General features: G+C 53.9%; 2 protein-coding genes across 6 annotated transcripts in view; both read left to right on the plus strand.

Annotated features, from left to right (window-relative positions):
- Nucleotides 1-11290, plus strand: part of ARRDC1 (arrestin domain containing 1) — a 41318-nt gene extending 30028 nt beyond the window's left edge. The window contains exons 3-8 of the mRNA XM_075111874.1: nt 2598-2648; nt 3208-3362; nt 3867-4049; nt 4412-4588; nt 4772-5183; nt 6153-11290. Coding sequence (XP_074967975.1) covers nt 2598-2648; nt 3208-3362; nt 3867-4049; nt 4412-4588; nt 4772-5183; nt 6153-6217 — 1043 coding nt within the window. The 3' untranslated portion in view covers nt 6218-11290. The remainder of the gene's footprint in view (nt 1-2597; nt 2649-3207; nt 3363-3866; nt 4050-4411; nt 4589-4771; nt 5184-6152) is intronic.
- Nucleotides 11291-14422: 3132 nt separating this feature from the next.
- The window catches only part of LOC142065819 (histone-lysine N-methyltransferase EHMT1-like), a 124103-nt gene continuing 113458 nt past the window's right edge, over nt 14423-25067 (plus strand). For 2 of the 5 annotated variants that reach the window (XM_075112484.1, XM_075112493.1), the window contains exon 1: nt 14464-14523. In XM_075112484.1, coding sequence (XP_074968585.1) covers nt 14503-14523 — 21 coding nt within the window. In that variant the 5' untranslated portion in view covers nt 14464-14502. Of the gene's footprint in view, nt 14524-17281; nt 17539-21309; nt 21333-25067 lie in introns of those variants that run through there. The other 3 variants (XM_075112486.1, XM_075112492.1, XM_075112483.1) reach the window with 3 other exon arrangements.

The raw sequence follows: 25067 nt of genomic DNA on the forward strand, positions 1-25067 counted from the left end.
TTGCAGGCAGGAGCCGCAGGAAGGATTTGCAGGCTGCTCCCTGCCCCAGGTGGGGGTCACAGTAAGTCTGAGTATGCTGTGAGCCAATGGGTCTCTGGGCACTTGGGCTTGGTCTGAGCTATCAGGGTGGTCAGCCCTGACCTGTGGGCAGGTCTCACCTGGTGACTTACTCGGAGGCTGGGCTACCCATGTGAAAACTGTATCAGTGTCACCAAGTCACGCAGTGACATCCTCTCTGAGTGCTGGGACACCATATTGCTTTGCTTGGTGCTGCCAGTGGGAGCAACCTTCAGGACCCCTGGTTTTCTGCAGGGGGTTAGAAACATTGAACATGAAGTGCCTGCAGGTTCACGTCCCACCTGGCTTTCTGTTGGTGCATGTGAGCTGGGCAGGAGCTTGGCCAAAATGACTTGGTAGATCACGCTGCATGTAATGTAGAAGAGGGGCTTTCACCTTGCGGGGTCTGTGAGCTCTTCCTAAGGGTCCTGGGAGGGCTGTGAAGTTTCCTGCTACTAGCAGGAGACTTGAAAACACTGCCTGCATGTTCATCTGGGGCGCTGCAGGTCAGACAGCTGGAAAGTCTCCAGGTCTTGGTGGAAACTCAGTGGCCACTACACTCTGGAACTCCCGTCTCCCTTCCTTCTGCATTGCAGTGACAGGACTTGGTCTCTCGCCCTTTTAGGTGGAGCAGGTCCCCTTACTGCAATGCAGAAGCTGCACAGGAGGGTTGATGTATTCCAGTTTATCAATTTGTTTTCCAGAAGTAAGGTAATGGGTATAAGATCAATGTTGAATGGTGCCCAATGAAAGGCAGAAACCCTTGGAGCAGCAAACAAGCACTGGGTTAGTTGAGTCATTCATATTAGCCAAGCTTTACCCCATAACCAGCAAGTAAAGGTACCCGCTACATCTCAAGCTACTGCTGGTAACTGAGTGAGGCTTTGGAGGCTTCCCAGGAAGGGAACAGGAGTAGCTGCCCCGCACCTCTGTGCCTGTCCCAGCTCTGCAAGGCACCAGGCCTGGCAGCGAAGGCGGTGACTGGCTTCGTGCCTCCACCTGCTGACAAGACCGGGTGTTGCATTTTAGCCTACATAGTTTGGTTTTATTTGGGGGACGGGGAGGGAAATCACCAGTGTTCTGGGTGGGTGATGGGAGTGAGGAAATCTTGTTCCTCTCTGTAAGGACAAAGTGTATGAATAGTCATCTCAGTTTTCTCCTGACTCGCCTTTGTAGTGATAAGCAATGGGATGCTTGTCATGTTATTTATTGTGCCTGCCTTTGCGCTGCAGGCGGGATGCACGCTAACTGGGGTGTCCTTAGGTCCCTGTGGGTGGCTGAGCGAGCGGAGAGGCAGAGGTGCAGCTTTTCATAATGAGAAGGAGGCACCGAGTCAAACGCCACCTCCCTGCCTCCTACCTGGATCGCAGTGTCAGTGGCGGGGATTTACCCTTCCCTCTTCCCCACCTCCCCCGTCACATAATCCACTTAATCCCCTGACGATAGCACTCTATTACTGTCAGCTCTGCAGAGCCAATATTGCTAACGGGCAAGCTGTCTCCTCTGTCTTGCATCAACCAAAGAGCCAGCCAAATCAGGAGTCTTGGTACCTCCAGCAAGATCCTACAAAGCAGAATAAACACAGGCTGATTTAATAGGTGTTCAGGTCTCCTCTTAGCACTGCTACTTTAAAAACAAAACCTCTCATGTTTACATGTGTTTAACGAATGTGGATAAATCTTAGTGCTTTTCTAACTGAAGGCAACTTTGGAGCTGCCCGATGTTACCAGATCACACTGCATGTCCAGTTCAGCCATGATGCTGCCCTGAGAGGGAATCTGGAATCTGGATGGGAGTGCTGGAGGGCGGATGGGGTTGGGGAGTCTGAGTCTGTAGCTGTTGTTTTAGCCATGCACTGAATCTTGGCTCTGATCTGCGCCCTCAAGGCCACTGTTGCAGAGCGGGACATGGTTGAAGAAAACTAGTGTTGAGGTTTTAACATTGTGGATATCTTTCCTCTGTTCCTGTTGTCTGAGAAGCTGGGCTGAGGTATTGTAGGGTCCTTTCTTGGGACCAGGGATAGATTTAGGCGTGGGAGATGGACCTCTGGTTTCAGCTCCTGAACACTGTGCAGTCTGCATGGGGCTTGGTGTGTGGCTAAGGCTACAGTGGCTTGATGCCCACCAGATGTCCTTACCAGCCTCAGATGGTGCCTGTGCTTTCTCGCCTGCCTCCTGACTGGCTGCAGCCTACTTGAGGAAAGATAAACATGCAGCATCCCTTCTCCATGCCCTGTGACAGGCATCTGGGGCTAGCCACTTGCTATGGCACTGGGATCCCTTAAACCCTGCCCCTAACTACCTTATTTCCAGGGTATCTTAATGTAGAACCAGTCATTGGGAATGGAGACATCTCGGGTCCCAAGGAGAGGTGGGTGGCAGCGGTGCTCCTGTTGACTCGGGCACTGCCCATTGGATCTGGAGTTGTCCAGTGGGCTGTGGGCAGCCAAACAAGTGGTGTGTTGTTCCCTCTCTCCAGAAGATCACACCATTCCAAGGCAACAGCCTGTGCCACTTACGTTTTACTCTTGTTTCCTGCAGGGGTCCTGACAGCTGGAGAGCACAACTTTCCCTTCCAGTTCCTGCTGCCAGGTAAGATGCAGATAAATGGCTGAAGGCACTTCTCTGTAAGCCTTGGCGTTTGCAGCCTCTCGAGCTGTGCTGAGCAGGCTGGATGGCAGCAGCAGGCTGGCAGCTCGGCCTGGGGACGCTAGAGGGAGTGTAAGGTCAGCCACAGACAGCAGAGGAGCTTAGACAAGCTGGTACCTTCTGCGTTGGCGCAAAGCCGGGTCTGAGCTGTCGCTGATGCCTTTCCAAGCGTGACCCTGTAAGCTCTCTGGGTGTGTGCAGGGGTCGTGGCCCGCGGCTAGCCAGCTGTCCTGCACACAGCGTGCTCAGAGAGAGGACCTCTGCTCTTGCACCTCTGGTTGCAGAGGATCCTGTCTGTAAGGAGGTTGCAGCAAGGTCTCTGAGTGACCTAAGTGTTCAGCCCCAGGTCTTTTAGGGGGGAATCCCCATGTGCTCTGTCTCTCAGGTACTTGCAGAACTCCTCAAGTGAAGAGAAAGGCTGTTTAAAGGGACTATACTTCCAGTTCAGAAATGCTTGGCCTGGCTCAGCCTTATCATCCCTTTCTTCCTCTCTTGACTCCAGCCTCTGCTCCTACATCATTTGAAGGCCCTTTTGGCAAGGTCCTCCATCAGGTGAAAGCTGTGATAGACACACCTCGCTTTTCCAAGGACTACAAGTGCAACAAGATCTTCTATGTTCTCTGCCCTCTCAACTTGAATGACATCCCTGACATCGAGGTAAGAACAAGGAGGACCGAGGCTGGGAAGTGCCAAGGCTTCAGCACTTGTCCTTGTCCTGTGTGCTGTCTGGGGAATAATTGTGTGGTTGGACAACTCTCTGACTGCATGCCCTGACTGTGCAAGAGCAGGACAAGGAGTCCTGATCTGCCCTGCCCTGCCATCAGTCTCTTCTCCCAGTGATTTCTCACTCTTTCCGCATGTTGCTCTGAAAGATTTAGGTGAATTTTCAGCATGCAGAGAGAGGTGTTGGCCAATAGCACCGGGCGCTTGTAGAGACCTGGCTTTGGGAAAGTTGCTTTGGAGGGAAGAGCAACTAATAGGACAGCAAAACTGGGGGGATGGAGAAGTGAGACCTGTTGTCTGTGGCAGTGCTGTGTTGCTGGTTCTTTGCATCCTCTTAGACCAGATATTTCTGCTTGCTTGTTTTGAATCTCTGAGTGTTTTCCTGGAGGTTCTCTGACTCTCTTGAGCCAACATCTCTGCCTCTCTGCTGTCCTGCAGCAGCCCAACACTATGTCAATCACCAAGAAGTTCAACTACAAGCTTGTGAAAAGCGGCAACATTGTCTTGACTGCCACCTCAGATCTGAAAGGGTACATCGTAGGGCAAGCAATCCAGCTCCGCACGGACATAGAGAACAAATCGGGCCGGGACACTGGGGCTGTGGTAGCCAGTCTGCTCCAGGTAAGCATCCGAAAGGCTGATTCTTTGGCTTGTGTTGGTACTCCACCTTCCTGAGGCCTCTCTTAAATTGGGGCAGTTCTCAACAGTGTGCATCTCTGCTGCGTGTGGCTGGGAGGTGGTAGCAAGGAGTCCGGGCCACTGGCTAACTCTGTTTCTTTCTACATTCCTGGGGAAAGAGGTGGTAGAACTTGTCTTGCTTATACCAACTCAGTCCACCATATAATGATGGGTATTTCTGCTCTGTGATATGCACGTTAGGTTTGTGCTCATGCTTATTTGACAAAGCAGTTGCGTGGTTTTGTGTCCTGACAGAAGACCATCTGCAGTCTTTCTGCTAGCTGTATTTTCTCCTGTCTTTACAGAAAGTGGCTTATAAATCCAAGCGCTGGATTTACGACCTGAGGACCATCGCGGAGGTGGAAGGCTCAGGAGTGAAAGCCTGGAAACATGCAGAATGGAGGGAGCAGATCCTTGTTCCAGCACTGCCCCAGTCCATTCTGCAGGGCTGTAGCCTCATACATATTGACTACTACATCCAAGTGAGTACTTCACAGCCCACTGGAGCTCCACAAGAGCACTGCTGCAACTTCTGTGCTCCCTTCTGGGTTGAGCTCAGTTGCTGAACTCTGTAGCTGTGTGGTGCAGGTGGCCCTTGTATCGGATGAACCTTCCCAAGGCAATGTGTAACGAAGAGGATGCCACTGTTTTTCCCTCTCTTCCAGGTTTCGCTCAAGTCACCAGATGTTTCAGTCACTCTTCCCATTTATATTGGTAACATTGCTGTGAACAGGGTGCCTCTGAGCCCCTCCCGGTCCATCCAGCACTTACCGTCTGCAGTGGTACCCAGTGCACCCCCAGAGGAAGAGGAGGCTGCCAGTGGTTATCACCCGATGGACAATGTCTCGATCCCCACCAAAAGCCATTCCCAGCAGCAGCCATTTAGCTACGCCCCAGGACTGAGCTTCCAGGAGATAAGGGTGGACTCGGAGCAGACGGGCTCCCCAAACCATCCCACGCTCTGCCTGTCGACAGGAGCCACTGTCCCTTACTACGCTGAGGGGAACGTGGTGCCCGTCCCCACTGCCAGCTCTCTCATTTTGCCTCCGGAGTACAGCACATGGGGCTATCCATACGGTGAGCAGCCCGCTCCTGAGATCTAAATGGGCTGGGAGTGTGCTGGTAAACATTTCCTACCACCACGGTCTCTACGCTAGCTGTGAACTGGGTGGGCGTATAGGGATGTCAGCCTCCCAGGGGCTGATGTCAGAGAGGATCATGAGATCTCTCTGCTTTGGCCTCTGGAGGAGTCCCCTCTTACAGCTGTAAAAGCTGGCTGTCCATTCCCACATCTACACCCGTGCCTGCCCTGGGCTCGTGATGAGAGGATCTCCCTGTTCTTAAATGAGCTTTCAGCCTCTCACTGACAGAAAAACTTCTTGGCTTGTGATGAGGCTGGTGGGAGCAGAGCCAGGAAAATGATGTAACTGAAATCTTCTGTCTGACTTGGAGTGGGCCTGCAGCTGGTCTGAAGACACAAGCTGCGGGGGCGGGAGCTGAGAGACTGTCCAGGGTTGGAAAAGCTTGGGGAAATCCCAGCATGCTGAATTCCTGGAGCTGTGCTTGTCCCAGGCACCTGGGGTGGCAGGGACCCGCAGTGTCTTGTAGCACAGACAGACTGTTAGCATAGTCCTACCCAAATAAGCCCATCCGTTAGCACTGGGGTAATGAGACACTCGGTATGTCACTTCAGCCCTGGCTTGGGGCACACGGAGCAATGGTCACGTATGATCTGGAGGTGTTGGAGTGCATGAAGATGCTTGTGAAAGAAGGGGAGGAATAGAACAGGACTTAAAAGCAGCACTTCAAACCCCTGTAGGCATCAGGACAGGGATGGGACTGGCTGGCTCCAATTCTGCATATGCACACACAAACCCCGAATATTTCAGCGGGGCAGGTTGCAGGGTCCTGGGGAGAAAGTGCCTGCATGCCTGACGTGTACATGTTAGCAGTTTCCTTTCCTCTGCACCGAGTTACCTAGACTGGGGTGAAGGGAACCTCCCAAACACCCACCATAACTGCTCTTATTCTTTCTTTCCCCCACAGAGGCGCCTCCATCCTATGAGCAGAGCTGCAGCAGTGCCAACTCCAGCATCAGCAACGGCAACTAGCTTCCCCTGCTTCGAGTCCTGCTGGCACTGCCCACCCCCAGGCGCCATGGTTCACCTGCCTACTGCAAAGTCTGGTACAGCACAAGGCGTCTTTTTATATCTCTGGCTGCTTGGTGGGGTAAATGGCACATCCTGGCCCAGGCTTTTTAAGTCTCTTAAGGGGTGGGGAGGAGGGGAACAAAAAGGGCAGCCAGAGCAGCCTGTGTGTGTGTGTGTGTAGGTGAGGTCTGGGAAACTGAACCGCCTCCTGCTGCTGCACCAAGTGCTGGAGAACTGGTTTTGCCCCAGGGATGCCCTCTGCAGCAGCCTGTGTTTAAAGTACTGTAGTCAACACTAACTGCTTTACTATCAAAGCACCTGCGATGCCTTATCTGAAATGCTCCTGACTTGGCATGTCTCCACTGTAGGTGAAGGCTGGGCTGTGTGGACTTTTGCTTCTCTTTTAGGGGCCATGTGCTCTCCAGTAATGGTTTTGACAGCCTTTCCTCCTTGTCCTCATAGGTCCTAAGGGTAGCTGAAACAGGAGGTTTCCTGGAGTAAGCAGGTTCAGAAGGACCAGGACACTTAAAAAGCCAAAAGCACAAGCCCTCGCTATACCTGTGTGGGGTGAGTGACCGGCAGCCTCTGGTCCTCTCGCAGTGGGCTGCACCGCCGCCTGTAGGCGGTGAGAGGAGGGCAGGCTCTGGCAGCCGGGAGCTCGCTGGGGCATTTGCTCATAGCCCAAGAGGCCCCGGAGAGCCCAGTGTTACTGTGGGGTGCCCACCAGCCACCTTCTGGCCTTTTTCAGCAAGGGCGACTTTTCTCTGAAAAGCCCTGTAGGACAGAGTCCATGCTGCCAGACTGCAGCGCCCAGGATGAACCGCGCTAGTCAGCCTGCAGGCAGGGGGACCGGATCCCCCATGTCCCACCTCCTACCCCTGCAGGGTGCCCTCTCCATCCCAGCTGCCTCTGGCAGGCCTGAATTACCTGACAATCAAGTTAGAAAAGTCTGTCTGATGCTACCTCTGAGTCTGCCCAAGGACCCTGTCCGTGGAAGCCCCCTCCTCTGGGCCGACCCTCCTGCGAGGCTCAGCCTGACGTCTCTCGCAGGAGCGGTCAACGCTGCCAAGCCAGCGTGTGAGGGTGCTTGGCCTGGGGACTGTGCTTTCTGTGAGCTGGTACTGGTTTTACCGCCCGTCTCCTGAGCCACCTCTTGAGCCACAGCAGGATGCAAAAATGAGTGAGTGGGAACACAAACTGCTCCACCTCATTTGCAGCCTCCGCTGGACCTGGCAGGTCAGGGGAAGAAGCTGGTGGATGTAAAACAACATTTTTCTTTTGCGCCTTTTTCCCCCCCCCCTTGTTTAGCTTTTCTTAGTATTGACTGCCCAAGCTGAGGAAACCACAAACCAGATACTTAAGAGCTGCAGGCATCCAGCCACGGCTGAAACTGTGGACTTGCAGACCGTTGGCACCTCTGATAATTGGTCTCGGCACTGCCTCACGCTGGGCGGGCAGTATCTAACAAACCTGTTAGGAGCACTACAGCCTCTGCCTCCTCATTTTAGTCCGCCTCTGCACGCCCTTGGCAGGCAGCTGGGGACGAGCCCTGCTTTGCACTCTTTCTTTGCAAATGCTTTTTATTTTTTTTTTTTAAAGTGTTGAACTGCTTTAAGGCTAGTGTAGAGAAGGTGCTGTTCTGAGCAGTGCTGGCACAACATGCACCAATGTTGATAGAATGATTGTCATTGTCCCTGAATATATATATATATATATATGAGATGAAGTTCTGTTTTTAATGATTGAATTCATAAATACAAATTTTAATGCTGTATTTAATAAATTATTCTGAGAGAAATGCTGTGCTTTTTCATCCATTTCTGATGCTTATCCATGTGCCTGTTCATGCCAAATCCAGGAATGCACCTTGCTGATTTCTTACAAAACAAGGCAAGTTTTTTGCTTTCCCCAGGAAGGATGGTGACTTCTGCCAAGGCAGCTCGGGGAAGACAAGCATGGTGCAGCCTGGCTGCAGCTTGTAGTCCCAGATGGTTAGAGGGAGTTTGGCACCATGTGGGCTCTGCTCTGGAGAGAGAGCAGCCCCTGCACTGCTGCTTCCCTGGCCCTGTGTCCTGAAATTTGACAAACCCTGTGGTTTGTCCAAGTGGCCCACGGGCCTTGGGCAGAGCTCTCTGCTGTCTGACGGGAGAGCTGGGCTGCTGGGGAGGAAGGGCAGAGTGGGCTCTCCCTTCAGGAGCGTGGAGGTGGAACAGCCACGGTCTGGCTGGAAGGACTGGAGACCCCCAGCCCATGCCCTCTCCTAAAGAGCCATTTGGAATAAACTTGAAAATGGAAGAAGGCTCCTCCCCACACCCACAGTTTGGTGATACCATGTCTGAAGCATGTAGGTGTTGCCTAAATGTTGGCATTGCCAGTAGCCTGAGGTGGTATCTGTGCCTCAGACAAGGATCCTTCTTCACCCTCTGCTCAACTTGTGCTGCCCAGCTTTTATGATTTAAGACTCCCCTTTGCCTGGTGGTCTGTGCCTGCCATGAAAAGCATTCTTGATACACCCGGAGTCAAAGGCAGGGGCTTGTTTGTTCGTAATGGTAGGTCTCTTCCCCAGTGCTCTTCCTGTTCCTCCCAGTTAGTTGAACCTGTTTTGCCTGGCTCAGCCCATAGCTCTTGTGGTCTTCCTTGCTGTTGGCAGTACGCGTCCCTCCTTTCAGGAGGCAACTCCTTTCCGCACCTCTGGAAAAATGCCTGTGAGCTGTCAGTGCTTTGGGACGTGCTTTGTTGGGCTTCAGGCTCCTGGCCCTGCCGGGCTCGGGGAGAGGCAGCCCGGGCCGGGATTCCCAGTCCCTTGGTCTCCATCCCTGAAGCTGAGCTGCTGGTGACATGTCCAGCCTGTGTTCCTTGGCTGAAAAACTTGAACGCTGATTAGTTACTGTGGCCAGAGCCACTGGGATACCCTTCTAGACCCCCAGCCAGGGTCTGTCATCCTTGTTTAACCTTTACAGTTGGGAATGCACCGTTCATGGTGGAGGCTGTGGAGAGGAGAGGCCAGCTGTACCTCACACAGCTGTGTTGTGCCCTGCAGCTCTGCAGTGCTCCCGTGCGCCTGAGCTTGCTCTCCCAAATTATATTTGCTATGAACTACTAGCACCTCTTGCTGTACGTGGGGTCGTCTTTGCAACATTTAAGGAAGAGAGGTTTTCAGAAACCACTAGATGCTTTGTCTGGTGGAAAAGAATGTCATATGCTATGTCCCAAAAAAGAGCTGGTTGGCTGAGACAGTATTTGTCCAGGTCTTTGCCACTGAAGTGGATACCAGTTCTGCCATAGTTTCAACATTAATATTGCTTGAGATGAAGCGTGTAATGAGGACGGCAGCGTACAACTGAATCTGCAGAGCTCGCCATAGAATCTTTGAAAGGATGTTGGAGAAATATTTAAGTAACTTAGACCAGCTTATGTTTGGGCTTACCTTCCTATAGCTCATCTGAGAAAATGTAGGTAGAAGATTTATTTGCTGGTGAGGAGTGTCCTTTTCCACTGGCTGCTGTGGACAGAGCAGGAAGGCGTCAGAGCTAGACCTCATGGTGGTCCTCATTCGTTCGGATGCTAGGGCTGGGCACGCACAGCTCCTGCGGGGAGAGGCCTCTCTGAGCTGCGAGGTGGCTCTGGCCAGGGTGCAGCAGGTTATCGCCCTCCGTGTGTCTCTGAGCAACCTCGCTGTTGTGCAAGCTGACAGAAATAACTGGCAAAGGGCTGTGGTTTTCAGCTTTCCTGCCCAGCCTTGCCTGTCCCCCAGTGCTGCCGCAGGGAATCGAAGCCTGACACAAAGAGTTTGTGTTTCACGGACCCATCTGAAACAGCCCAGGACTGCAGGGTGGAGGAGTTAGGCTGGCTCTTCTTAAAGCTGCCCGCGGTTGTGGCCTCAGGGTGCTATGGCAGCATGGGCCTCGGGGTATACGAGTACTTTGGATGAGGACGACGGGGTAAAACCAATGTCTGGGTGTGAGTGTGGTCCCCTTGGGAGCGGGCGAGTGGACGGTCCCTCTGTCCTCTGCCTCGCTGCTGTCTCTCTTCTCTGCAGCCTCTCTGGCTTCAACCATTTTATGTCCTGGGGACTTCCTGCAGGCCCCGGGTCCTGTCTCTCTCCTCTTTCTGAGCTCTGGAAAAAAGAGGGGAAAAAAGCCCCTTTTTTTCCAAACCCAGCTCTGGGTAAAAAACTTCAGCGCACAGGAATGAATTCAAATTCCTGGCCCAAGTTTGTACACAATTGTTTTTTGGTTTTGTTTGAAATGGGGCGGGGAAGTGGTGGGGTGCGCGTGAAGCTTGTGAGCTAATTGTTTCCAAACTCGGCATTCAATGGAAAATACCAAAAATATCGTCTGTCCTTTTTTTTTTTTCCCCTGCTGCTTCATTTTTTGTCCTTCATGGTTTTGTTCTTGTCCAGCTCTGCACATGTGCCGCCTCCATATTTTTGGCTTTTTCATTGTTGTTTGTGTCCTACTAAACTCCACTTTGGCACCTGTCATCCCACTGCCTGCAGAGGATGGGGAACGGGGAGATGAGGGATGCGAAGGGTCGTCTTTTTGTTGGACAGAGATTCTTTTTTAGCTTTCCACTGAGCTTTCAGTAGTTTTGTAAAAGTAAATACTTTCTGCTAGGAAGTTTTCCTGTTGAGCCAGCACAAGAGAGGCGATAAAGGGTGTTCTGGGGCCTGCTTCGTTTTTATTCTGTATTTTTAAGTATTCCCAAACTCTGCAACAGGAATGTCCCATCCCTCTTCCCCAAGAGAGACTGTTGGGGTAAAACCCTCAAAACTTGTGCCCTTTCTTGTACCAATACTCGTGGCTGTAATTCTTTATTCCTGTGGTTCTCTTTAGAGATTTTGGGGTTTTATACAACAATATTTGTGACGGCTCTGTACAACCTAAGACTTCTGCGCGATTTATTACTGGGTTTTTAAATGTAAACTAGCAGTTTTACATGTTTATCGCAGCTTCTGGGGAGTATTTTTGTCCTGCATTTTAAACCACCAAATGTAAAGAATGGAAAAATGTAAATAAAGATCTGCTTTTGTAAGACCGTGGGTGCTTTTGCTGGGGGTAAATGCGTGATGAGCATCACCTGTATGCTGAGACCTGCCGGGAGGGCCTGGTACAGCGGGCGGGAAGTGGCTCCTGGCTTTCAGAGGAGGCACCCGTGCCTGCAGCTGAAGCTCAAAAGCTGATTTATAGCCAACGCTAAAGCAAAGCCATGTCTCCTCCAACGTAGTGGGTGACTGTTGGGGTGGGAGAACACTGGTGGGGTGACCAAATCTGTCCCTCGCTCCCGTGATGGAGAAAGGCCCAGCTGGAAGGCCCCTTGCTCACAGCCGGAGGAAGCACTGGCGCAGTTGGGTTGTTCTCTTCCTGCTGGCAGGAATCCCAGGATGTGGAGGTCCGTCCCTGCTCGCCCTGCTCAGTGCGGGAGAGGGCGATGTCAGCCTGGCCGGAGCCGCCATGGCGAAGCTGCTTGCTGGCTCCTCGCTGCCGGGGGCTGGGGCCCTGTCCCGGCTCCACAGCTCTCCTCAGGGCTCACAGCAGCTGCTTCAGGAAAATGGGGAGTTTGTTGTAAAACCAATCTCATCCTCACTCTGCTCGCGTTAATTAGTGCGTGAGGCCGAGCTGGTGGAGCTGCAGGGTTGAAGGTGGGACGAGAGCTGTGGCAGGTGGCGATGGGCTGCGAGGGCTCGGCGCGTTCCTGGTTAGTTCTTGTGGGAGCATCTTCCCTTCCCGATGGCCCAGGAAGGTTTGTCCTGGCGACTGCTACGTCCCCGGCTCCAGCTGAGAAAGACGAGCCCCAGCAAATGGAAGGGGAGAGGTGCCACCAGACCCCTGGCCTGATCGGCCGCCCAGCCTCACCAACCTCCCTCTCGCCCCCGTCCCCAAGGTGTGAGGGTCCCTGCGGGCCCTGGCTCCTGCATGTGTGCTGGTTTGCAGGAGCAGGGCTGCGGGCGGGGGGTTCCCTCCCTCCACCCCCACCTCCCATGCCAAGCTGAGCATCCCCAGCGCAGGACGGTGGCGATGTTCCACGGCGATGCCAGCCCTCGCTGGAGCCCGGGCTTCCCCGACATGCCTTTTCGAGGTGCTGGTGGTTCTTTGTGCAGGGAATATTCCCTCCATCTTCGAGGAGCAGAGAGGGATGGACTCCCACCCGTACCACCACCCTCCTCAGCTCTGTCCGAGGCAGGGAGCCATGGGTGGGACCCCCGCGAGGTCCCCACGCAGCGGGAGGCACCGGAGGGGCCACGGTAGGGGCTGCGGGGGAATGTTACCTTGGCCCTGCAACAGCTGCCGGCACACGGCGGTGTTCCCTGCGGAGTTAATGCCTTTGCTGCTGCTGACTTGGGCTGGGGGCTGCGCTGGGGGGCTGAGGCGGGGCGGAGGGCAGGGCAGGGCGCGGCGCCCCCCCGCCCAGCGCCCCCCGGCCCGGGCCCGCCTCAGGTCCGGGGACTCTTATTTTGACCGCGGCGCGGCCGGGCGCGGGCAGCCGCCGCCACCGGGCCGCGCTCCGGCGCCGGGCGAGGCCGCTCCGCCGCCGCGGGGCCGCGGGGGTTCGTGCGGGCGGCGACAGCCCCTCTCCCCGCCGGGGGCCGCCGGCTTTCCCCTCTTGCTGTGCCTTGGGGCCTCGCCTGAGGCGCTGAGGGGTATTTGGGGTCTCCCCCGCCAAGACCTGCCCACCCCGGCACGCGAGGGTTGCCGCGGGGAGGCGCGGGGCGCCAGCCCGCTGGGGCGGCTGCAGGCCGGGCTCGGTGGAGGAGTTAGGGGCGTGCGCGGCTCCGCGCTGGGCTCCCCGGTGCCGGCTGTCCAGCAGCACCGAGATCACTTTGTTGTCAAAACCTGGGCCAAATGCCGAGTTCCCCAGCTTTGCGTGGGCAGCGCTCGCCCCCCCCTTCCCCCCCCCCCCCCCGTGCTCCGCCATCCCCAGAACCTCCCGGTTTCGCTCAGTTTGATGCAGCGATGCCCTCTGCCCCGCAAGTGCTAACGAAGCCGTGCCGGGCGCGGCGGAGCACCCACGCTGCAAAGGTGTCGGGGCGAGAGCGGTGGTAACCCCAGATAGAAGAGAAAGTCCCCAGCAGCAGATGGTGGCCGTGGCCGTGGCCCCCTCGCAGCCGCTGCCCGCACGACTCGGAGCACGAGAGGGCAAGAGTCTCGCTGCAAAGCGAACAAAAACTGTGCGTCCGCCTGCCCGCTGCGAGGTGTCGGCGTGGGGCTGCAGGAAATCGGCCCCTGGACCAGGGGAGGGACTGTTGTTCCTCCGGTGAGCTGATAATAAATCTGTAAATTGACGTCAGGCTACTCTAAGACTCCCCTTGCCCTCCAAGAAACAAGCACTCCCCTGCCTTCTGCCCATCCCTGCATCTCCCCGGTGCCAGTGCAGTTTCCCTGGGTGGCAGCCGGAGCAGTTGTGGGGCCAAGGAGTCCTTGGAGGTGTTTATCTTCCACCCCCCTCCCCCCCCCCCTTTACGGTATCTTCTGCTTTACTGAAGGGCTGTAAAAGAGCTAATTGGTTTGCAATCATGGATTTACGAGCCTGGGCATTAGGAGGGGCACGGTGGGGTTGCGGAGGGTGAAAGCAGCTATTGCGGGCGCTGGGGGTGGGAAGGGGAGCGGGGCGGCTGGGAACGGCCCCCGCCCGGGGACCCGCCGGGACAGGGCTGGGGCGAGCTCCCTGGCACCTCCATCCCCATCCCCAGCCAAGGCGGGCTCCTAATAGCTTGTGCGCATAAAAATATCACAGAAGCGGGAGAAGTCCCACCAGGAGATGATTTGCAAAGGGTAGTTTTTCGGCAGGAGGAGGGAGGGACCCTGGCTGTGCCCGCGAGGATCTTGCACGGGTTTTGTTTGGGTTTTCGGCCGGCGCTGCCGCGGCCGGGCACGCCGGAAAGTTTAGGAAACTCGTTATCCGCTGGGTTGGGAGGGGCCGGCGCCGCCGCCGAGCTGCCGCAAAGCCCCCAGTGCGGGACTCCCGGGGCACACAGTCCGTGGCCCGCGCGTGGAGGGCGCGGGGCCCCTGCCCCGCTCCACCGTACGGCCGATGGGTGCCGCCATGACACCGTACGGACTGGGGAAGCCTCGCGGGCGCCGCCATGACACTGTACGGACCGGGGAGCCCCGCGGGCGCCGCCATGATGCCGCACGCATGCGCGGTGGCCGGCGGAGCGTCTCCATTGAGAAGAATGAGGGGAAAGGGGCGGAGCCAAGGCGTGAGGAGCCGCCGAGGGGGCGGGGCTACGCTCCGGGGCTCCGGCCATGGCCACAGTGGATGCCGAGGTGAGTGAGAGCGGCGGCGTCCATCTACCCGGGCGGGGGGAAGGAAGATGGGGGAGCGTGGAGTGGTATCGCCCAGGGCCGGCGGGTTCTGTCGGAGGCCGGGAGGGGGGCCGTGCCCCCGCCGCCCCATGGTTCAGTCCAACTCCTCTGAGGGGAAGAATGTGGGAGCTGGTGCCATTGTGTGTAGGGGGGCCCGGGACTCTGTATAAGTAACACCCCTCCGCGGTGAGTCAGTGGTATGTGCCATACAGATTCCGGGGTTCCCCCCCAATGGGAGTGAGTGCGTGTGGCGGCCGGGGGGGGAGCTGCGAGGGCGCCATCCATGTTCCGGGGCTCCCCCCCATGCGGCGGGGCGCCGGGCGGCGTCGGCGCGGCTCCATCCAGAGTCCCGGGCCTTGCGGGCGCGGCGCCGGCCGGGCCGCCGCTATGAGCCATGCAGGGTCCCGGGCGGCGGGCACGCGCCCCTTGCGGGGGCAGGCATGAGGCATGCAGGGTCCCGGGCCCGCCCGGCGGCGGAGGGGCGGCCCCGGCCCGGCCCCCGGCCCGCCCCCGGCAGCCGGGCCCCGGGCGGCGGGAGGAGGGAGGGAGGGAGGAGCCGCCGGGCCGGAGTCCTCCGCCCCCGCAGCGGCTGCCCCTGGGCCCGGCGGGCGGGAAGCGCGCCGTGAGGCGGGCTGTGCCCACGGCCAGCTCCCGGGGGGCGGCCGCGGCCTCCGGCTTTCGAGGAAAGAGGGGCCGGGCCGGGCGGGGAGCCTCGGGAGGGGAGGCGAGGCCTAGCCTGGCCTCAGGACGCGCTCCCAGCTCCCTTGGAGGCCGGCGGCCGAGGCGGCTGCCCCGCTCCCCTCCCGCGGCTGGGCTGGGCCGGGCCGGGCCGGGCTGGGCTGGGCTGGGCTGGGCTGGGCTGGGCTGGGGCGACCCCAGGCACTGCCCCGCCGCCCCACGTCAGGCAGAAAAAGTCGCCCTTGTTGGAGACCCGATGGGTGTTGGGGGGCGAGAGGGGCTGCTGGGGAGCCCAGGGGGTGTTGGGGGGCCCAGGGGCTGTTGGGGGGAGAGAGGGGCTGCTGGGGAGCCCAGGGGGTGTTGGGGGGCGAGAGGGTGCTGGGAGCCCAGGGGTGTTGGGGGGCCCAGGGGGTGCTGGGGGGCGAGAGGGGCTGCTGGGGAGCCCAGGGGGTGTTGGGGGGCGAGAGGGTGCTGGGGAGCCCTGGGGGTGTTGGGAGGCCCAGGGGCTGTTGGGGGGCGAGAGGCTGCTGGGGAGCCCAGTGGTGCTGGGGCTGAGCAGGGCAGGCTGTGGCAGAGGTGCCTGCGCGGGGTTTTGTTCCTGTTATCGGTTTGAAATGCACCGAGTGAGCGCTAGGTTTGAGGAAATACTGGAATTGCCTCCAAAAAATCCCCAAAGCAAATAAAGTTCGCCTTGTAGTGACATTTAGCCATAACCAGCCAGATCTGTAAGTGTCCCCAAAGAGCACAACGCACAGCTCAGCCGCCCCACGGAATCACACGAGCGGCGCGCGGAGCCGAAACACTGCACTTGCTGCGTTCCCTTATGCCAGACAAACTTTTCCCCCATTTTTTTCAGAGAATATAAACTCTTTATAAGTCTGTTTGCCCTCTGGTAAACGCTAGATCGCAGCACGCCGGCTGCTGAGCCTTCACGTGCACAAAGAGAGCAGCAAGAAAATAGCACAGTGTGCATTCATACACAAACTACCGAAATAAGAGATGGAGGTGAGCGGATGCTTTGTAACTGTAGCCAGATGCAGTTACCGATCAGCATCTCCTGGTTACAGCTTACTGTTCAGGTGTGACAGGCTCTGCTGGAGCCTTTCCCAACTTTCTGTCTGAAATACTGCGTTCTGAGGGTTGTGCTGCAGCAGGGAATGTCTGCCCTGTGTGGGATGAAGTTTGTGGCACGGCCACACAGGTGGCAACAGCAGTTCTCTGTGAAGTGCTGCAAAGACAGCTCGAATTTATTACACAGGCAAGATTCCCGTCATCTCTGGTGTTGAGCTTTGTCCAAGGCTTTCCTTACGCTTTCTATTCCATCACAACTGCATCTCAAGGCCTGATCCTGCTGCCTGTCTCTTGTGCTTTTGAAGAGGATCAGGTGTTAATCTTGCTGTGACAGAGGAATCAGCCCTCAGGTGCTTCTGTGACTCCGTGGTCCGGTTTTGCTTTTGGCTACCTGGGTGTGATTGCTTTCAGGAGAGCAGCATGGCTGTAACCGGGGCAGGAGTTTGCCCCGTAAGTCATCAGCTCTTAATGCACAGGTTAGTCTTAACACTACAGCTGCACACCTTTTGTTTTGGGAAGCATCTCCGAGGAGTCCCGGCTGGGTCTGCTCTGTATGCAGAGCATTAAGAAACATTGCTCTTGGAATCAGGCTTAATATCCACAGATGTTGCCGTGGATTATGGGGAGGGAACGGTGACTCGTTTGGAGTTTAATTCCTCCCCTCCCCCATAAACTCAGTTAAATCTGAGGCCAGATCTGCCTCTGCTTATACCCCTCTGGGGCTAGAGGGGAGGAAGTTGGTATAAATCAGGCTGGAATTTAGAGACCGGAGGAAATGCTCTTTGCTTCCCCAGTGCTTGTTGGGGAGAGCAAGGACTGACACCCACAACCGTGGTGTTCTGCTGTGTGTGAGACGGAGCAGAATCGAGGGATTATTTCACTTGGTCAGGAGAGGTGCAGAGGTGTGTTCCTGGGAGGAGATATTTGCTCTGGGCAAAGAGCTGTGTGGGAGTGGGCAGCTTGGAAGAGCGCTGTCTGTGTGTCCGGGGAGTGTCCACACTGCCTCTACAGACGGAGTTGTTGGCAGTCAGTTAACTCAAGATGAAAGTTTCTGGTATAGAATAGCTCCTTGCCAAACCTTAGTGTTGGTGGGTGAGGGAGAACCTTTGGCACCAAGATCTTCATGTCTTCTGAGCTGTGAACTTCAGTGGTTATTCTCTTCTGGCTGCCTTCCTTGGAGGCTGCTCCAAGTAAACTCTGTGCTTTGGGAAATGGGTGAGCTGCCAGGTAAGTGGCCGTGCTACAGTCATTAGGTGCAACAACCACTTTGCTGCAGGTTTGCTCTTGGGTTTCTTTAGCAGGATTCTTGTATCCAGTCTGGTTTAGTGCTTTTACTTACTTCTGACCTACTGTGAATGCAGCACTAAAGATCAAAGTTTAAGGAATTGAGTTTGTCTTGCTCAGCCAGTTTTATGATAGTGCAGATTCATTGAATGTGATGCTGCTACTCCAGTTTGCATCAGTTTAGTGAAGAGAATCAGCTGACCCTGTGTTTGTGTGTTTCCTAAAATGATTGTTTGGTGTGAGCTTGAAAAGGGAGGTTTCAAGCCACGATGGTTTTCCTCAGGCTCGTGCTGACCTCAGGAAGGCTGGTGCCCGCATGCTAAGCAGGAAGCAAGGTGTGTGTGTGGCTTCGAATGAAGTGGTTCCCTTCAAAAGTCACACTGCATTTTTCATAATTTTTTTTTCCTCCTATCTGTTCTGATCTGTAACATCTTTTTTTTCTGGAGATGCAGCTTTGATCTTTAAAGTGAAGAGACGGCGTGCAAGCCACATAGGGGACAGATTTCCCCACTTCTCAGCACCCTCAGCCGAGGCCAGATCTCCGACGAGTTCAGCACCCAGTGGCTTCCCACATTTTAGAGGCGAGGACTCAACAGGCTGAGCAGTTTCGCAAATCAGGCTCGCGGTGCTAAGGCTTTGCCCTGGCTTTGATCCTTGCTCTCATCCCCTCAGCCAGCTGGTGCCGGGAGCTCTGTAGGCAGCCCTCCGCCTGTTCAATGAACTCCCTACTGGATTAAGGGGCAACATTCACTCATGTCAAAGCGCTTCCTCCTCACGGGTCCCTAGCTGGAAGGAGGTTGCTGTAATAGGCCACCGAGTGCAGGAGCGATAATAGGAAAAGCCAGGACCTAATGAGCAGTGCCTTTGAGCAGTGAGCACGTAGATGACTTCTTCAGTTTCCCACTTTCTGTTTTGCAGGTGACGTTCCAGTGCTTCTTTCAGGCCTGCCCTGCCCTTCCTCCTCTCTCATTTACTCCTGCCAGCTGGTATCGCAATGAGGAGAGGGCTTTGCTTTCCCCGGGCTGTTGCTTTTAATACAGAGTATGTTTCAGTAAGCTACATCAGGAGACCCTGGTGCATTTTAAACCCCATCGTCTCTCCTCCTTTGTGAGCTGCGTGGAAGCCTGCATGTTTTGATGGCTGCAGGACAGCTGCTTTTCTCACTCCCCTTAGTGCAGTGAGGTATGTTGGTACTACGTTGACATGAACGCAGGAAAAAGACGTGCATTCCCAGCTGTGTTCGATTTCTTCTGGGGTACCAGCCTTAACATAGTTTGCAACATTTTAGCTGCATCTTTGTATGAAGAAAGGAGTTTTTTCCCCTCTCTGATGCTAAACACCTAGTATGGAGAGTTTATAACTTTATCAGTTAGGGGCTTTTGCACGAGGGTTACTTCATTAACTTGTTAAAATTGCACGCTGCCCTGCCCGTGACAAAATTTCCCACGTGTCAAATGGATACTAACATTTACTTTCCTGCCATGAATTCTCGCAGGCTGAGCAAGCTCCGGGCTAGCAGAGGCTGTTTGAGAACTCATCCTTTTCTTCTGTTTAGGCCAACTTTAAATAATAACAGAATGGGCAAGTATGACTTCTGAAGTTTTAATAAAGCCTTAAAAGTGCCCTTCAGTTGTGTTAAGCTAATGTGGCTGAGGCAACGTGACTGAAGAGAGCATCTGAAGAACATTTTGTCAGTCAAGGCAGAATCAAACATTTATATTTTAAAAAGAGCTCTTCCAATATAATTATGCTTGCTGGAGAGGATGATTTTTCATTTTTTCTTGCTGAAATAGTCATGCTAATAAAAGTCCTTGCTGTGGATGCAGCTGTATTAGTTTAGAGGTGATTTTAGACCAGGGTAGCTTATTTTTTGCTTTCCAGAGTAGAGGCTTGGTCTATATTTGAGAAGTTTTGCCTGCTTAGTTATCTGCCCACGAATGCAATGAAATTGCTCTCCCTTCCACCATAGCTATGTCAGCAGAAGTCCTGGTAGAGATGCAATTACCAGCAAAAAACCCAACAACAACAAGAAAAACAAACAAACAGCTCTTCCGTGGAGGGAGCTGATTCGAGCTGTGCTGGCAGATAGAGCTGGATGGGCACTCACCTTGCAAACAGCTGTGCCAGCTGATGGAGGCATTAGCATCCCTTAGCGGTTCATTGCCGCGAGCAGAGTGACGTATGGTACCCTGGGGTATCACGCTTCCAAATGTGCATGAGAGCAGCTGATATCGAAATGATTAGGGACCGATACTGTTGCGTTGCCACTGATCCGAAACGCTAGGCTGGGGCCTTGCTCTTCATCAGCTTGCCTGGCATTTTGTGATCTGTCTCTTCCCCTTCTGAAGCTGGGGCAGTGCAGCCAACGTGGCCTCTCTGCTCCAGAAGTGGCCTGTGGAGGGGAGGGCAGCAGGCCGTATTACTCCCGCGTTTCCCCTCTCACAGGAAAGTGCTTGGAGCAGAGCACAACTGGAGCCAATGGTTTGGGTCAGTGGGTCCCAGAGAAGGAGGAGGTAAGGGGGTTATGTTTTGTGCAGAACTGTGAGAGGTTCAAGGGGTCTGTTTGAGTGCTTCAAGACACATTTTGCTGGAGATTTTCCCTTCCTTGACAGTTGCGGAAGGCAAAGGTTGCCGCCGAAAGGCTCACCTAGTTGTCTGTGTCTTGGGTGGACCAGGGAGAAGCCGCGTGAGTCCATCCTCCCTCAGTGTGTGGGCAGGCAAGTCCTGCTGGCGATGGCTGGTGGCTGGTTGAAGGGGTATAGTAAATGCGGCAGGGAGTGGAAGAGTTTGCTGGAGCCCTGCTGGCTTAGCTGGGCTGCCAGGCTCTGTGAAATGCGTATAAACCCAGAATAAACTGTATTTATAAAAGCGCTTGATGCTGGTATTGCTGTGTCTAAAATAGAAAGGCTTTCCTGCTTTTAATTAAAAATTTCTAGTGAAGGCAAAGTATCAAGGACATCCAGCGTATCCTCTTTTCAAATAGGAGGCATTCTCCCAAGAGGATTCCTGTTTTCTTAATGCCCAGCCTGGTCCCCACTGTTGTCTTGCTGTCTGCCTCCATACCAGCTCGTTTTGCCCGAGTTTACGCTTAAGATAGCTTGGCTCCACGGAGGAGTCACCATTCAAACACGCTGCCTGACATAGACTGCAGGCAGCTGCTGAGCAAGGTGAGCTGACACCGTGTCGGGATGAGCTACTTGTGTGTACGAGGGACTTGCTTGGGGCTGGAGGTGGGCTATTAAATATTAAATCCATCCTTTTCAACGTCATATCTCCTTCTCAAGGGAGAGCTCTCGGAGGCAGTGGTGAGCAGTGTCAGTTCAGGACAGGGAGATGGTGAGTGGGATGGACTGGTAGAGCAGAAAATTCAGGTCCACTTCTGTTTGCATACGGCTAATCTTCCTGCAGAGACAGCACACGGGAGAGGGAGGAAATTTGCAGGTGGCGCAGCTGGGGAGGAAGTAAATACAGAGCAAGATAACTGAGTTGACACGGATAAACTCAAAATAAAGCCAGGTAAGTGACTGAGCCCCTTTGTTACAGAGAAATGTAAAATTTCCCTGTATGCAAATGCAAACAGGGATATACCTGTATGCAAATGCAAACAGGGGTAAAAATAATCTAGTGATTATAGCTTCTTGGGTCAGCTAGGCCACTACCAGGAGGCGGTTATGAGCTTGCCGTGGCTACTGCACTCAAAACCAACAGCAGAGAAGCAGGGAACTGAACAAATCGAGGTGAGTGGAGGTAACGGTGGTGCCCAAAGACCACACAGCAGGCCCATTACCTGTGATCTGGGGCAAAGTATTTGAGCCAAGTCCAGGAGGCTTGTGATGCTGCAGAAAAAAGTGCCTGCTTGTGCTTGTTGCTAAAAAGAAGAGGAACATGGTGCTTATTGCTTCTGAGAACGAGGGCAGCCAGGCTGAATGTGATGGCTTGAGCCATCCATAGAGGCAAAGGGAGTGCAGCACGAGAGCACAGGCACCCCCGTGGAGAGGGAATTGAAGTCCAGGTGTCCGAACTGAAATATGCTGTGCTTTGGCCTCGGTTATGTTAAGAGAAAAAGTTTATGCGTTGTTCGGAGTGCTACTTCAGATTTTTAATTAATTTTAGCACTCGAGTGTAGGTGTGGACAGATGTATGTTGCATGTTAACTGGCAAAAGGGAACCCTGGGCTCCCCAGGGCTGTTGGCCATGACCTGCTGATGCATTTGAATACAGCCCTGAGTGCAGTGAAATACATTCCCCCCCCCGTCCTTTTAAGCACGAGCTCCTGGATTCTTGAGAATCTCATGTACCTTCTTCCTCTCCAGTCCCACATTTCTAGTCCTTGAAGTTTCAGAGGAAGTTTTAATAGGTAATTTATGCCAAAGGCTCAAAGCCAGAAAGCAAATTACCCAAATGTTTTATCCAACTTCAGTGGTAATTGGGGATGGTTCATACTGCTGACCCAGAGCATTCAGAAGCTATAGTCAGGTTCTCTCAACAATCGTACTGTTTCAAGAAGTGGGAAATTAAACGTGCACATGGTAGAAGACTTAGAAAGGATTAATGGGTTTCAAAATTACATGCTTCATCCAGCTGTTGATTTGGGAATTGAAAGTATGCCTGTCGCAGTATCAGGAGGTAGTTATTGAAACGTGACGCTCGTTAGTGTCTGGTGAATGCAAATGCCCGAAGGCCATTGCCTTCAAAGCTGTGCGTGCCTCCAAACTGGCTAAAGTTTTTGATGCTGCGTTAGCTCAGCCCAGGTGTGAGCAGCTGGGCACCAAAGCCATATATATTTTTTTACTATTTCTTCCCTGGAGATTAATTTATCCTCTCTTGATTATCTCAGTTCCGGGGTTTTACCCAAGGCATGTTTTGATGCTGCCCTTGACTGAAGTTCATTCCCTGTGAGGTTTGCTTTCAGCACGTGGAAGGGACTTGCGGGAGGGCGCTGGAGGCTGGCAGCGCCACGCAGCTCGAGTCAGCCCCGCACGCCCTGCGATCGCCAGCCACGTCTGTGCTAGCACAGGGTGCAGGGGAGGGTTTGGGGGCTGGAGGGGCAGCGCCTCCACCTTGGAGGTCATCAGGACCTGCACTAAATAGGAGATGGGTGTTTAAGTCACTTGTATTTTTGGGACCTGAGAAATTAACTTAGTTTTTTGATGCCTTTCTTACGTTCAAGGGGGAAGGTAGCAAGTTTACACCCCGTTAAACGTGGTTTTATCAGTGTGAAGAAGAAAGTATCTGTATTTGGGAGATAAAAGCATGAACAATCAGGATGCGAGCTGGTTTCTATGATTCCATCCAGTATCCTGTTGGCTTGCAAGTTTGAATGTAAACCTCCAGATTATGAGAACATAAAGCACGAGTCTAAATATTTTATTAATTGAGGAGCATTATTAATATTTGATAGATTAAATCAACACCCAGAAGGCTTTGCAAAGAGCACCACTGCTGAACTGGTAACCAAGACATTAGGGGTTTTTAATTGCAACCTTGTTTGTAATAGCTTTTGTCAAATCTGTGTTTTAAATGTTCAGGATCCGTGAATTCCATACCTTGGAAATGCTTTTGTTCTTTGGATTAGAAAGGGTATTTTTTCGTGCTGCTAGGATGCATTGTTTCAAACTGGTACTTCAATGCCTCCTTAATATGCACAGATGATTGTTTGTAAGAGGTGTCCTATAGGACCTGGAGATGACATCTGGAATAGTTAATCTTTTTTGCCACACTTTGAGGAGAAACAGCGAATGTTCCTTTAAAGATGGCCTTCAGATGAGATGCAATATTTACTCTTGCTGTAGTGCCAGATCCTGTGGCTTTCAGAGCGTGTGTGGAGAGGCGAGGTGAAGAGCCATGCTGTCTTTTAATCAACATCCCCCTGTACCAGGGAGACGCCACCAGTGAGCAAACAAACCGCTACTGAGCACATTTGCTGAAGATTCGCCTGCTTTGACTGTTGAGAATTTACACCGGGGAGAGGTTGGCACAGCCTCCAGCTTGCATCATTTGAAAAGGCCAGTGAGGGGGGATCATATTCTGTCTTGGTTATTTCCACTTTGTTTTCCAGTCACTGCAGGTTTTATTTCCCATCTTTTTTAAAGATTTAGACCAGGTGTCTGTCACACACAGCGTGCGCCGTGCCTAACTCCCACATTTTTGGGATTTCTTTGTTGGTGGGTTTTATAGTCTCCTTCCCTGTTGAAAGTACCCTTCGTGCTGGTGATAGGGTTATGTTCTTGGGTTTCTAAGAGTTTAGCACCTTTTCTCATGCGGCTCTTTGTTGACAGCACAGTGGTCTTAATCATTTATGGCTTTTATTAAAAACTGATAGGTTTGATGTCTTCTCAGATTCACACCTCTAGACTACCCTCATGGATGCTGTTTTATAGACATAATTTATCTTCTGCCCCTGTGTGACAGCAGACTAAAATTTACCCTACCGCTGTGGATGCAAATGCTGGTGCTTTATGCAATTACAAGATGCACGTTAGGTTGCTGTTGCTGCTGTTTGTCCTGCAGTTGTGGCTCGAGGCTGCCTTCAGCAGTGACAGGAGACACGAAGATCCTCCTCACCCCCAGCCAGCGTGCAGGCTTAAATGTGGGTCCTGGTGTGATCCCAGAGGCAGCCTGGCTGTGGGTGATGAGGAACGAGGGTGATTTGTCAGGTCTGAGGCTTGGCTATTGCTAGGAAGTTTTACCAGCCAACTTGCCTTTCTTTCTTCACCGGGCCTTTGTTTCCAGCCACGCTTCCGACGAAAGGCAGGAACGGCAGCTTCTCCATTGGCTGCAGGAAACCACCTCCCCATGCGGCACAAGCCCTTGAGGAACGCGCTGCGGCCGAGTGCCAGTGCGGATGCGCTCCAGTGGCAGAGCCGCGCTGGCAGCTGCGAGCCCCGGGCTCTTGCTCGTGGGGTGCTGGCTCCTGCCAAAACAGCCTCCTGCAACGGGGAGGCAGCTCGGAGGAAAAACAGCTGGGAGAGGGGATTTCCATTATCGGCTGTGAAATGCACCTAGCTGGGACATCTGGCAGCACACCGTCTTGCGCTTGCGGTGCCTCTTCGCCCAGTGAGGGCGGGCAGGCCCCGAGGAAATGGCTCGGATAGTCTCAGCAGCCTCTCAGGAGCAGGGAGGTTTGATGCGGTTCCCCCGCAACGTGCTTGTGATCCAGCAGCACTGCTGTGTCCGCAGCTTGAAGCCGACGCAGGCTCTGTCAGCAGAGCCGTATATTTTGCAGCTGTGGCCGAAGAGCCAATTGCAGGAGGCCCCGTCGTCTACGTGTATTTATACATCAGATGCCCAGGGATATTCTAAATTTTTCTTTAAATGACAAAACCTCCACAAGTGGAAGTTGGTGTGGAGCTGCCAAGAGCTGCTCCTGATGCAACAGTGTCTGCTTTAAAAGAGAAATGTAAATGGTGACAGGAGGCCCGTGGTTCCTGCACGCGTTCCCTGATGAGTCAGATAGCTCGCACAGGGATGGT

Source organism: Phalacrocorax aristotelis, chromosome 17, assembly GCF_949628215.1.
Source record: "Phalacrocorax aristotelis chromosome 17, bGulAri2.1, whole genome shotgun sequence".
NCBI classification, from domain to species: domain Eukaryota; kingdom Metazoa; phylum Chordata; class Aves; order Suliformes; family Phalacrocoracidae; genus Phalacrocorax; species Phalacrocorax aristotelis.